This window comes from Macadamia integrifolia, chromosome 3 (assembly GCF_013358625.1).
Source record: "Macadamia integrifolia cultivar HAES 741 chromosome 3, SCU_Mint_v3, whole genome shotgun sequence".
NCBI lineage: Eukaryota > Viridiplantae > Streptophyta > Magnoliopsida > Proteales > Proteaceae > Macadamia > Macadamia integrifolia.
The window spans coordinates 29169507-29182401 of NC_056559.1; the positions used below are offsets into that span (position 1 = coordinate 29169507).

At 37.9% G+C, this 12895-nt stretch overlaps 2 protein-coding genes across 2 annotated transcripts; both read right to left on the reverse strand.

Moving 5' to 3' along the window:
• Nucleotides 1-1876: 1876 nt before the first annotated feature.
• On the reverse strand, nt 1877-4116 carry LOC122074829 (chlorophyll a-b binding protein CP24 10A, chloroplastic-like). Its single transcript, XM_042639798.1, has 2 exons — nt 3759-4116; nt 1877-2721 (listed from the first exon to the last, which is right to left on the reverse strand). The coding sequence occupies exons 1-2, from the start codon at nt 3983-3985 to the stop codon at nt 2172-2174; spliced, it is 777 nt and encodes a 258-aa protein (XP_042495732.1). The 5' UTR covers nt 3986-4116; the 3' UTR covers nt 1877-2171.
• A 6209-nt stretch (nt 4117-10325) lies between these two features.
• LOC122074330 lies at nt 10326-11624 on the reverse strand. Its single transcript, XM_042639157.1, has one exon. The coding sequence runs from the start codon at nt 11622-11624 to the stop codon at nt 10326-10328; it is 1299 nt and encodes a 432-aa protein (XP_042495091.1).
• Between the last annotated feature and the right edge of the window lie 1271 nt (nt 11625-12895).

A 12895-nucleotide genomic window follows, 5' to 3' on the forward strand; every position in this document is an offset into this window, starting at 1 on the left:
GGACCGTTTTTTAACCTTCCATGTAATGACGTGGCAACATAACAGAATGACTGACTATGTAATTTTTGCAACCATGGGACAGCTCCTCATCCTTCCCGTGAGACAGAGAAGTGAGACCCAACGAAAGCGCAGGGTTCACAGATTGGCATCCTTGATAAGGATTTTTTAATCAGAGAGATTATTGTCATAATTTTTTACATAAAATTTAGGTTTGAACAATAAATCCACCACTTGAAAGCAGAGAGGAATGGTGGTCCAAAGCCACATCAAACACCACCATTAAGTAAAAATGAAATTTTTTATGAGATCAATATTTGATGGATGCACTCTATCCACTTCACCGAGAAACTAAAATTCTTTTAACATTGCAAACAGAAAAGTTTACAAGAGATGTCATAAACCTTCTGAACATCTAGCTTAAGACGATCCCTTCCTCACACCGATGCATGCAACTCTAATGCAAGACCAATATTACTAGATATGATTTTACCATTCTGGAAAGCCCCTTGTTCTTCCGAGAATAATCTGTTCATAGAGGAAGAAAGACGATTGGCCATGCAGATCAGCCAAAATTTATCAAGAGATTGAGCTCCCTCCACCTTACAAATGAGAGTAGTAAAACTATTATTAACCCCCTTATGAATTTTTCCAAATCTAAAAAAACTTTCAACAGTAACACAAAAAAAAATCCTCTCCCACAATATCCCAACATTTCCTGAAGAAAACTTATTGTTACGATTCAAAGGGTTCAAGTTCAATGACATCCACTTCATTGAATATGTTATCAAGGGAAGAAAATGGAAAATAAAAAGTGGTTACAAATGTCAATTGCAACCCCCACTTGGTTACAAACAGATTATCCCTAAACAAAAAGAGCCAATCAAATGAACAAATGAAGTTTAAAATTCAAGTCCAAAATTGAAAATTTGATCATTTACTACTTAAGGTGGTAGCCTAGTGGTAGGAAGCCATTGCACTCTTCACCTTGCAATTCTAAGGTTGAGAGTTTGATTCGACATAATGCCCCACTATCGCTCAAGTTGTCCCATGCAGTTGCAATAATTGGCATGCAAGGGTGATGATCACTACCATGGGGTCTCTTTTTTTTTTTTCTTTTTTTTTTTTTTTTTAATTATTATTATTATTGCTATTAAAAAAAAAACACAAAGTTGTTTGGACAATTGACATTGGTACCGATATAAATATACCAGATATGGGAAACAAATGTGCTTGTACCGCTAAAAATAAGAACACAATTCAGTCGTATCCTAGTTAAATATTGATAAAACTCACTCAAATGGGATCATGTATAAGGAATCTAGCCCTCCAAACATGACTATGCAACATTATATTTGGGACAAGACTTGACTTAAATTGTGTGCCTTTCCTCACTACTTCTCTTATGGTCATTTTTAGGCATGTTCCTAGTTCTTTTAGCTCCTTCAGTTTATATTATATCACTCCTCCTTACTAGCGCATCCCTGGACCTCTGTTAAACATGATTATACCATCTCAAACAGTTTTCTAGGAGCTTACGATGAATCAAGGCAATTCCCAAATCAGTCATAATATGGTCATTCATATTCCAAATTATAATGAATCGCCCAATCCCCCTCCCCCACCCCCCAACTTCCTGTTTAGGCTGCCCTGTCCAACGCCCAATCTGATAGTTCGTCCCTAGTGGATGTGGTAGAGTCAAAATATGGAAAAAACTCTAATGGATCCCCCCCACTCTACAAGACTCTCCTATTTAGAGAAGGGATGTTTTATACGATCAGTGGGTTTTCCATGATGCAGTGTAAGAAAGAATTTATTCACTACACCGATCAGAGTCTGAAAAATAATATCATCCACAGACATGGGTCCACATGATCAATAGGAGAAAGTTTCAATGCAGGCCCATTGTTTATTATGTAAGGAATATATTGGAATCAGCACAAGGACAGTGCATACTTCCTTTTCCCATTACAAAAGAAGGTGATAATCCTTTCGGTTGTGCCTAAGAAAGAAGAATCCCAGAACTCGAAAGAATGGATATCAAAGGTAAACATAGACAATTTAAGAGGTGCTTTATAAGAGGCAGAGCACATTGAAGTGTGGGTTTGGTGTCTCTAATTCAATGACAAACTTTCAATCTTTACAGACATGTTTTAGTTCTTAGCTCTTAGCTCTTACAAGCCAAGGGCACCAAGGGGTGTCTTCCCTTGGCCAGCTTCGAAGTAAAAGATGAGCATGGCTACCATGGCAAGCCGAGCGTGCTTGATCTCTGCAAGCTTTAGTCTCTCCAGCTTTTCCTCATCAGGGATGTACACACCGTTCTTGATGGTTCCTGCAACCTGCAATGGATCGAAGAACTTCCCACCTGGGTAGCCCTGCTCGCCGGTGGCATTCGCAAAGTTCTCGGCCGTCTTCGACCATGGAGTCGCCCATTCCACCGACTGAGACTCCGGGTTGAAGAAGTCAACCCATCTCTTGCTCTCAACCCAACCCATCAGTATAAGCTGAGTTCCCAATAGAGACCCGAAGGAGAAGGGTGCGAGTGCCCCTGGGGCTGCACCGGCTTCGAACCATGGGATTCCACTCCAGGCCTGGCCTACGAAGATCCCCACCACGGCAGTCATGGCCCATCGCCCGTGGATTAGTTCCGCCTCTCTGTACCACTTGAGGAAGGCTGGGTCTTTGCCTAGACCCAATGGGTCGAACCCGTAGTCTCCTGGGAGCCTGCAATTAATATCACATCATCAAACATCATATCGGACGGTTTTATAGTTCGTGTGGGAAATGGATTGGAATATAAATATACCTTGTCCGTAAACCATTAGATTGGAATCATTTGGAATTGGATTGTAAATATACCTTATGTAACCAGGAATAGATTGGATTGAGATTGTCCCAGTCCCACTAATGTTGCTCCCTCCATACTATCAATGAATTTTTGTGGCAGAATCAAAAATTATTTTTGAATAATAAAAATCCCTATTGAAATCTTTACTTCTTTGAGGTGATTCTAATGGGTAGATGTCTAACCGTGTCTAACTTTGGCTTTTTAAATCGGATTGAGATTGTTTGTAGCGGTATTATGTCCAATAATACACATCCAACGACTAGAAATACTTTTAATTCACGTGAATACCTTCGGCTTTGTGTCTAAAATTTTTTTAATCGTTAAATGTGCCCAATGAGCACAATCCTCCTAAAACCTTAGTTACTCAACGAACCTAGGAACTTATACAAAAGTCAGCACATCACATGGGCGGAGGTGTCAGTCAATTGGTTTGGTCTGACTTTAATCAACTATTATTGTAAGTATCATTTAATATTAGTTTGGTTCAGCCCAGTTTTCTATCCATTTTTCTAAGTGGGTTCTTATCGATCCACTATTATTTTGGTTCGGTCGGTCATTTTTTAATCAAAGTTCCCATTTTTTCCCTTTTTTTTTTTTTTATCGGTTTTCTAGATCAGTGCCAGTCGGTCCATTCGGTTGACAGAACGGTTTCAATTTCTAAAAACCCAAACCAAAGCCAAACCGTTGGGAGTTTGATTTGGTTAGGGTTTTCCCAGGCGATCAAACCGGTTCGGACTGAAAATTGACACCCCCGTTATGGATAATGGACATCGAATCCAAAGCATAAGGAGATAGAAGGGAAAGATCTAAAATTTTCAGACAAAGAAAGCTCATCCAAGTAAGGACCATTAGGGTAAATTAATGAGAGAGATAACTAGGAAGAGGTGGTAGAGAAGAGGAAGGAGGAGCTTACGAGCCATCGAGCCACTCGGGGTCAAGAAAGGCGGGGCCTCCTTTGATGGCAGGGATCCAAGACTTTTTGGGAGCAGCCGCTGCCGTGACGTTCAGACTCCGAGGAGCAACGACAGCACGGTCTCTGGCTCCGATGGTTGACGATAGCAGCAAGCTCTGGCTCTTCTTTCCACCCGACAAGAATGGTGAGCCCAACCCGTTGAGCACCGCAGCAGATGTTGCAGCCATTACCAAATTACGTTTCTTTCTTCAATTTCTACTGCTACTTCAACTCTTCAAGCGTTAGGAGAGTGGAGAATGGAGTGTGGAGAGTGGATTTCTATCCTACGCTAATGGCCAGTAAGGGTTTTATGGGTACCCGAGAATGATACGAGGGAGGAGAAGCTTTGGGTTCGGGTAGGCCACAGAAATCTTCGAAGATAGATTACGGGCCAATGAGATTGTGAGCTCCATCCCCATCTATGCCTTTCCCACCATCCACCTGGACAGCGTCTCTACCTCTACTCCTGGCATCACCGCCTTTGGCTGTTATTGTAAAAGTGGAACAAGTATCAATTGACGTTTCTCACCCGCAGGGAAGGATGAAAATGTCCGTCCTCCTAGGCTTATATAATGACAACTGTATTTCCAATTGCTACAGTTTACGGTAAATAGGTGCCATGTGTCCAACCTTACGGAGGTAATATTTCGTTAATTTTTTTATTCAAATTTTTAAATTTTTTTTATTTTTCCTATTTTTGAGAAATTTTAAATTATTCAGATTTTATTAAACTTTTTTATCTCCTCTATTTGTGGGGAGTTTCAAATCTTGGATATTTTCCACGCCTCTCTATATATATTTCAATCATCCCATTGTTAATCATGTGTGACTGAAAATCATTACAAGCAATGTTATAATAATCGACCTCATCAATCATATCCCCTCATTTGTCCCACTTTAATTGGAATTGAACGATATCTTAAGATAAATTATTATCAAGTTTCATTAGTTATATATATCATACTACTATTATTATATAAGTGCATGTACTTATTCTCTGTGGTTAATATTTCACTTGACTATTTTACTCTTCTAACTTATTTAAATACCTCAATTTTTTTGTTATCATTTTTGTCAATCTTTTTATTTTTTCGATATAGTTGGTACCTTTATATTCTTAAATATTCTTTAAAAATCACTCAAATCCTTTTCCATATCTCTCTCTTTGTCACTTTCCATTTTCTTTTGCAATAAGCCTTTCCCTTCTCTCATGTTTCTCTCTTTTCCTCTTTTAAAATATCTTCTAGGATTTATTTTTTTTTTAAATCTATATTTTAGGAATTTTTTTTACTAAAACCTTATTAATTAGCTTATCAATCAAAATCCCTCACCGTCCTCTCTCTCACTCTACTATTTTATTGTATATTTAAAATATATTTTATGATTTTCTTTCTCTAATCTCCACGTCTCCTACTCTCTCCCTTCCTATCCTTTCTTTCTCTCCTTCTCTCAATTCCCCTCCTACGGCATGTTAAAGGCAGATCAAACTATGACTCAAACTGAGTCAAAGGGACAAGAGGGTATGTTGCACCGGAGTGGCATCGGAACTTGCCTTAAAACAGATGTTTATAATTATGGGCGTCGTGTTTTTGCAAATAATATATCGTAGGAGGGGAATTTGATTATTCAAATCAATCGCTAAAGTCTGGTTTGGCAGATAGCCCAAGGCCTTTATGGGGTTGGAGTGATGAAGGCACCGAGATTGACAGTCCCATGTTCTCCTTTTCTTAAAGCACTTACGATGATGAAGATGTCCTTGATAATCCCAAAACAATTGACTATTCCAATAATTGAAGAGAAACGGTGATCTAAAGGATATGTTGTAGGCAGTGCGTTTTTGGGATCTTTCTGTGGAATATATACTGTATATGTTATTGGTGTTCTATTCGTTGCTGGACTCAGTATTCTTGCATTTATGTTCCTGAGATCTATCTGATCAGCCACCTCGCAAATTCTTATTTCCATGGGTATTTGGTGGTTTCATGATGAGTATCGTTTGGTTCTACATTATTGGCAATGAGCTTGTAGCTCTCTTGGTTGCATTGGGAGTAATTTTAGGAATCAACCCATCAATCCTTGGATTCAGTGTATTGGGATGATTAAATGTCAAACATTGCACTGGCAATAAATGGTGGGGGATGGTGTACAGATAGCTGTGTCAGGATGCTATGCAGGATCCATGTTCAATACACTTGCTGGTTTGGGAATCTCAATGCTGCTTGGGGCCTGGTCAAAGAGGCTTGCTTCTTACATGGTGCCACGAGGATGTTACCTTATTTTACACAATTGGATTTCTTGTGTTGGGTCTTATTTGGGCTCTCATTGTTATACCACGGAATGATATGCGTCCTAACAGGTCCAGGATGTTGGAAGTAAGCCTTATAACCCTCTATTTGATATTTCTTTCTATTAGAGTGAGCAATGCTGTAGGTTTTATCTCACTGGTTGGTCTAAGTTGAAATTTGGTTTGTTTTCTCCCCTTTCTCTTTTTAAAAAAAATTCCTCACCTTTCTCTCTCTCACCTTCCTCTCTTTTTCTCTATTTAGCATATATCCACTATATCCGTATCCCCAATCGATATTCTTTTCCTTTTTGATTTTCATTTTTCTTTTTTATTTTTCTTAAGCAAACCAAGACCCAATAGATCAAAGACAGAAGAGATGAAATTTTGAATAAGGTAGAGACTCCTCCATTGGTTATTTCAATGGAGTCTTCTTCATCATAGTCCATCTTTGTCGTGTTGGGAGTTGGGAATCCGATGGATGATCAATTTCGACATTGGATGTTCAATTTGTTGGAGCAAAATCTTATAAATTAGTAGAAGGGTCCTATAGGTTTTTGGATCGTTGTTCTTATGATAATCTTTTTGAATTTTCTTATCTGGGTTTTGTTTGTTGAGCTTTCTTCTTGACTGTGCTTATCACTACCTAGGTTTTGTTTATCTAGGGTTTATGGATTGTATTGGATATGGGTTTATGAATTGTAAAGGTGTTCTAAATTAGGTTCTTTCTTCTCCTAGTTTTTTTTCTTGTAGATCATCAATATGGCTGGATTATATAGGAACAATCCAGGTTTAGCTAGACTGGCACATTTCCAAGGTTTGAAAGAGCTTAGTTCCACAATTATGGTTATTCATCTTTTTAATGGTTTTTTGTACGCTCTCTTTCTGTTACAACTATGGTTGTTCAACTATGACGTTTTTGAATAATTTTAAATTTCAAAGTTGCATTACTGATGTAGGAGACTTACATACTGTGTGTGTGTGTGTGTGTGTGTGTGTGTGTGTGTAAAAACGAAACATGTAGCTTTGATTTATTATAAATAAGTTTGGCCCCCCACATACATTTGCTTATATATCTATATATTGTTACTAACTTTGTTTTGTAGCATAAATGGTTGATTCAGGTTAGTCTCTCCTCTTTCCTTTGTTATTTGATTTATTAATCATTCATTATGTTTTTTATTCTAATTTTTCATATCTCGTGCTAATGGTTATGTGATCCATATGTTTGTGTGAGAATATTCTACCCAAATTGATGCTAATTTAGGAATCGATATAGATCGACTATGTTGGCTGATTCATATTGATTTGGATAGACATCATCTTCCAATTTGGTCGAGTGGTTCTGGTAGCATATTGTACTTTCATGGAAGGAGTTTTGCACCTCTTTGTCATCATCTTCATCAGCTTGTAGCTGGTTCAGTTCCATGGAGAAAAATCTTGGAAGCTAAGAACCTGATGCCTGCTTTATGAGAATGTGCTTTTAAAAGTGAAATGTTTCAGGAAAAGGTAAGAATACTTATAGCATGAAGGAGTTGAAGAGTCATGATTTTGTCCAACCTATTATGGTTATCGGCCCGTTAATTTTGGTCTAAAAATTATTTCTGCCCATATGAGATAAAGCTTCTAAGACTAAAATGGCTTGTATTCACTTTGAGCTCGTTGGACATTGGAGAAGGGACAAAGGTTGATCCTAAAAACTGCCCAAGATCTAAGCTTAAACAACAGTGCATTAAATATCTTGGACTTTTATGATTTTCTATCTTGAATGAAGTTTATTATTGAATCCCATTTGAGAAAATGCCTTCGCCTTTTCTGAATTGTTCAATTAATCGATCGCAGTTCTTATTATCTTATTACGAGAAAAGTGGAAGAGATGGGATGGACTTCAAATAAGAATGAAAAATGACAACTACTCTATTCTATGATCCTTTATGTTATATAGTTTGGATTATATGAAATGAAAAACCCATAAAGTTTCAATATAAAAATTTGAGGAAAGAGATTATTGTTGAGGAGAACTTACACTTTGATCATGGATTAAGCGTTTACCAAAGGAATTCAAATAGGTTCCTATTGAACAGTTTGGATTGTATTTTCATAATTTGATCTTTGATTAAAAGGTGTTCTGTTGATCATAAAATTTACTTCACATTTTATCTTTCCTTACATGTCTTATAAAGTTTATCCCACAATCTCTCTCTCTCTCTCTCTCATACACACTTTTTTTTGGGTAAGTCACACAGACAAACACATTCCTGTCCCACGTGCAAAATGCACGTGTAGATTTTTACTAGTATATATATATATATATATATCTCCATAAATTTCAAATGGAGTAGTATCCTCCACGTCTCTCTCTCTCTTTGTTTTTCTCTAATTTTAAACCTGTTTTAGTAACTGAAGTATTGTTTTTCTTCGTTTTCTTCAATTTCAATCCTATTAGTAACCAGAAATTTCAAATGGAGTAGCGGATCATGTGTGTGTTTGAGTGTTGATCACTGTCTTTGTGGGTGAAAATCATCTATAATGAAGCATAAGAAATTTGAGGGAAGAATTAGCTAAAGAATCTTCTTGAAGAGGAATTAGATCACTCAATCTAGAAACTTAAAATTGAAGTTGCAGAACAAATCCAATAAAATCAAGAATGAAAAAAATATTAGAAGGGATTTATTAGGGGAATTTACTATCACTCTCTTATACTCAGCCTATATTTACTCAAAGTCCCATACTCTTAACTTTGAGCACTTCAAGCCGATCCAGCTGATCCAAATTTTTACATTAAAAAAAAAAATGATCCTTATCTGAATTAGAACCAGATGGATTGATGAGTTCGATTACTATACCCATGCTAGTAATGGTTTTCCACCATAAATGTACTCACACATGATCAACAAAGTGATGGTTGAGAATCTTAATGAGAGATCAGACAGACAGACATGAGTATTCAAGATTTGAACTCCCCACAAATAGAGGGGATACAAAAAATTAATAAAATTGAATAATTTCAAATTCCCCAAAATAGGGGAAAAAATTAATTTGAATAACAAAAATAACAGAAGGTTACCTCCATAAGGAGGTTGGAGACATGACACTTATTTACCGTACGAGCAGATGATTTAAACTGCTCGTACGAGCTGATGATCCGCTCTCATTTTTATGTTATCCACCCGTTTGGAAGAATGAAAATGTCTATCCTCCCATGCTTATGCCAATCCCAGGAAGGTGTGAATGACCTTTCCACCCTAATGAAAGGTGAAAATTACACCTTTTTGTGTAATACTGTGTTTCACCACCATATATTTTTTTTCTGGGTGAATTAATAATTTAAATAACATAGAAAGGGGAGATGGGGAACATACAAGACCCAAAGGCCAAACAAGAAAAGGGGGATATATTCCCAAGGGAAGGGAAGGGAAGGGGACAAGATAGTCAAAAGAAGGCCCTAAGAGATAACATTAAGTATGCTCCTTAGGGAGTCAATAACCATACTTGAAGCAATCAGAGCAAATTTGGAGGAGACATTGAAGTAAACGGTCTTCCAAATCCGATCAAATGATCTAGAGTTGGAAGTCCATCTACGGAGATTGCGTTCCATCAAAATATGATCAATAGTGGTCCCAAAGGTGAGCTTTCTGGCAATATTGCATATGGATCTACCAAAAAAGGTCATGTTAATCCAAATCCATTCCCTTATAAAGGAAAGGGGGAATTCTCCTAGTAAGCCAGCACTTGGCAAGGGCTTGCTTCAGGATGGTGGAGGAAAAATGGCAGTCAAAGAATAGGTGATTAGTATCTTCTGAACCATTCCAACAAAGACAATAGGCGGGGGACGAAGATGTGGCGATGGATGAGGAAAGCTTGAGTAGGAAGGTAGTTGGGGACTCTTTCATCATAATAAGAAATGGCTGTCTTCAAAAGGTCCTCTCCAATGGTTTATGGATTCAATTCAGTTGCAGATTGGAAGAGTAGATGATCCATCAAAGCTTATAGAGGTTAGCTGTTTCAAAGACTTCATTTCCTCTAGCCTTTTAGAGGGTTACAGTGATTGTGTGGAGCTTACTTGTTCAACAACCACAACATCAGAATTTTTGTTTAATATGTACAAATGAGATATTTGTGGGGGAAAAACATGTACAAAATTCATCACGGCAACAGATGGGATTTTTGACAATCTTTATGAACAAGACACTCACCAAGAAGAAAGTACAGGCAAGTAAAGGGTGCTCCACTGCTTAAACCTTTGCTTAGGGTGCGGCCCAGATGGGTGTGGGCATATTCATCTGGTTATCAGTTCTGAAATATGTTTCAATGGTCTGATCAACCATTTTAAATGCACAGAGCTCATAAACTCCTTCTCTATGTTCTCTGGTATAAGTATCACAGCTATCATCAATGAAATAGATGTGGTCCCCTCTGTTCCTGTCAAAATGGCAAGCAGGTAGAGATAACAAATTACTCTCACACAAGAAAACCATTGTATTTCCCAAGCTCTTCACTCTGATCCACCTACGCGAATTGAAGTCGAGCTTGTAAACCTTGAATCCTACTGTCTTACAAAGAAAAATGTCATTATCACTGGAATCTCTGTCATAGTGATCATCAGACTCATCAACTTCATTGTTGTTGGCAATGTCCATGGCATCATTACCTGAAAGCCCACAAGAGCAGTCCCTACCAGGGCCATCAGCATCAGAAATCCATTTCACATCTCTTAAAATCATCATCAGTTCACCAGCCCTACTCATCAGATACTCCCATTGCGAACCACAGGTAATAGTTGAGGGTGGCATAATTTCAAACACTCTTGAAGAATAACCAATATGGCAAACTACAAGTCGCCTTTGCAAGTCCAAGGCACAGAGCCTTCCCATGTGAAAGATAATGTCTTCATAAGAGTCCCATGGTGTTTTCACAGCAGTCCATCTATTGTCCCAGGGTCTGCAGAAAGCCAATTTTCTTCTCTCTCCATAGGTGGCCACAACTATACAGTCTGAAGAGGAAGAAGGAGAAGGGCTAGAGGAAAGGGTGAACTTACCTATATAGGCATCACGCATCCATTTGAAACCATATTCAGCTCTGCAACCCTTTGATGAGCTTAATACATAAGTGATGCCACCTTCATTTGAGTAGAAAGTGCCCAGAACATCTGGAAATGTGCTAAGACTTGGAAGCTGTATTCTCACTCTACTGAAGGGATGTAAGAGATGAATACCAGACTCAGGGTGCACTGTCACAAGCCAACCATGGGAAGATCCATGGATTCTTGCTCCTGCTGCTTCTGGTAGTTGAAGCTTGTAAAATTGCTGATCATAGAGGCTGAAGAAACCGTAGGCACCATCGTTGGCTAGAGTGTCATAGGGAAGCATTAACCAGGGAAGCTTTCCATGACGAGCTGGAGCTGAAGCAGATCTCCAAGATGAACAGACACAGCCAAACCGAATCATATCTGGTAATGTCAATTTTTGCATAATCATAATTAACAACTCATCTGGTATTTGGGTCCACCCAGAAGTGGCTGCTTTCTTTGGTGGAGCATTTATCATCTCTTTTCCTTTTGATTGAGACTCAGAGAACAAACAATAGGGAGGAGTGAGCAGTAACAGATTTGGAGAGTGGGAAGCCAGAGGGGCTTAGAGGAGGGATGATGATAGGAAGCTCTGCTAGATCTGAATGTGATAGTAAAGGCGAACTTAAATAATGGATAATTGAGTGTAAAGATGTGAAGACAGCCCTAATAAGATTTGAGAATATTGTAAGATATCATAACAGATACCTGGAATTTAATAAACTTATCCAGTTTACCAAACCATATAAAAAAGACAGCTATATACCTCTACACGCAAAGGGAAATTAAATTGCAATTTTTTTCCTCTTATGATAACACATTCGTTTTTTCAACAAGAATAAAATACTATCAATTCACATATGTTAGTTTATCATTAGATTACAGAAAATGCATCCATACATAACGGATAACATTTAGAACTTATATGGTGATCTTTTAAGTTTTCCTTATTTAGGATCACTATGTAGTAAGGGAGCAATATCCAGGATTGGTGTCATATCTGATGTTATTGGAGCTTTGAATACTTTCTAGAAAACCAGATCTCTGATATTGTTCAATTTTACAGGATTCATAATTTGCTAAGAATTTCATGGCTTATTGGTCATGTGTCAAATTTTAACACAAATTCAGTTGTTTATGTTAAGTTTGTCTCGAATTCTTGACCCGTTTTGAAGATTAATCTACTTCGACATATTTTGGTGGTGATCCGAATGAAAAGTTTTCTGTGATTAGTGATGGAAGCAGAGGGGTTGGGCCAATATGGGGGGTGCGGGGGCTGAGGTATGGTTCTACCAGGTCGACCACGACCCGATGGGTCGACCCTCAACTTGGAGTATATAATGTACTGTTGTCTTGTTGAGAAAGTTATTGTATTTTGGGGGTTTTTCGAACTAGGGTTTCAGGATGAGTTTTCTCACCGCTGCTTGGGTGTAATCTCTCTTCTGCATAGTGAAACATCTTCTTCTTCGCCTGAGGACATAGTACACCACACTGATGTGTGAACCTCGTTAAATCTCTGTGTAATGCAGATCTTTTGTCTATTTATTTTCGTATTTCTTGGTGTTTGATCTAACAGTTTGTTCCCCCATCTATTGGTATAAGATTTCAAGGCAAATTCGGACTTTTGCACCCTTTTAGAAGTTTTGGATTTTTTTTTCATGTTTTATTTTGTCGCATGACTAATTCTATTTGGACGTGAAATTTGACATGTGAACATGAGACCTTACGATCTACTTTCCATTATTTCAA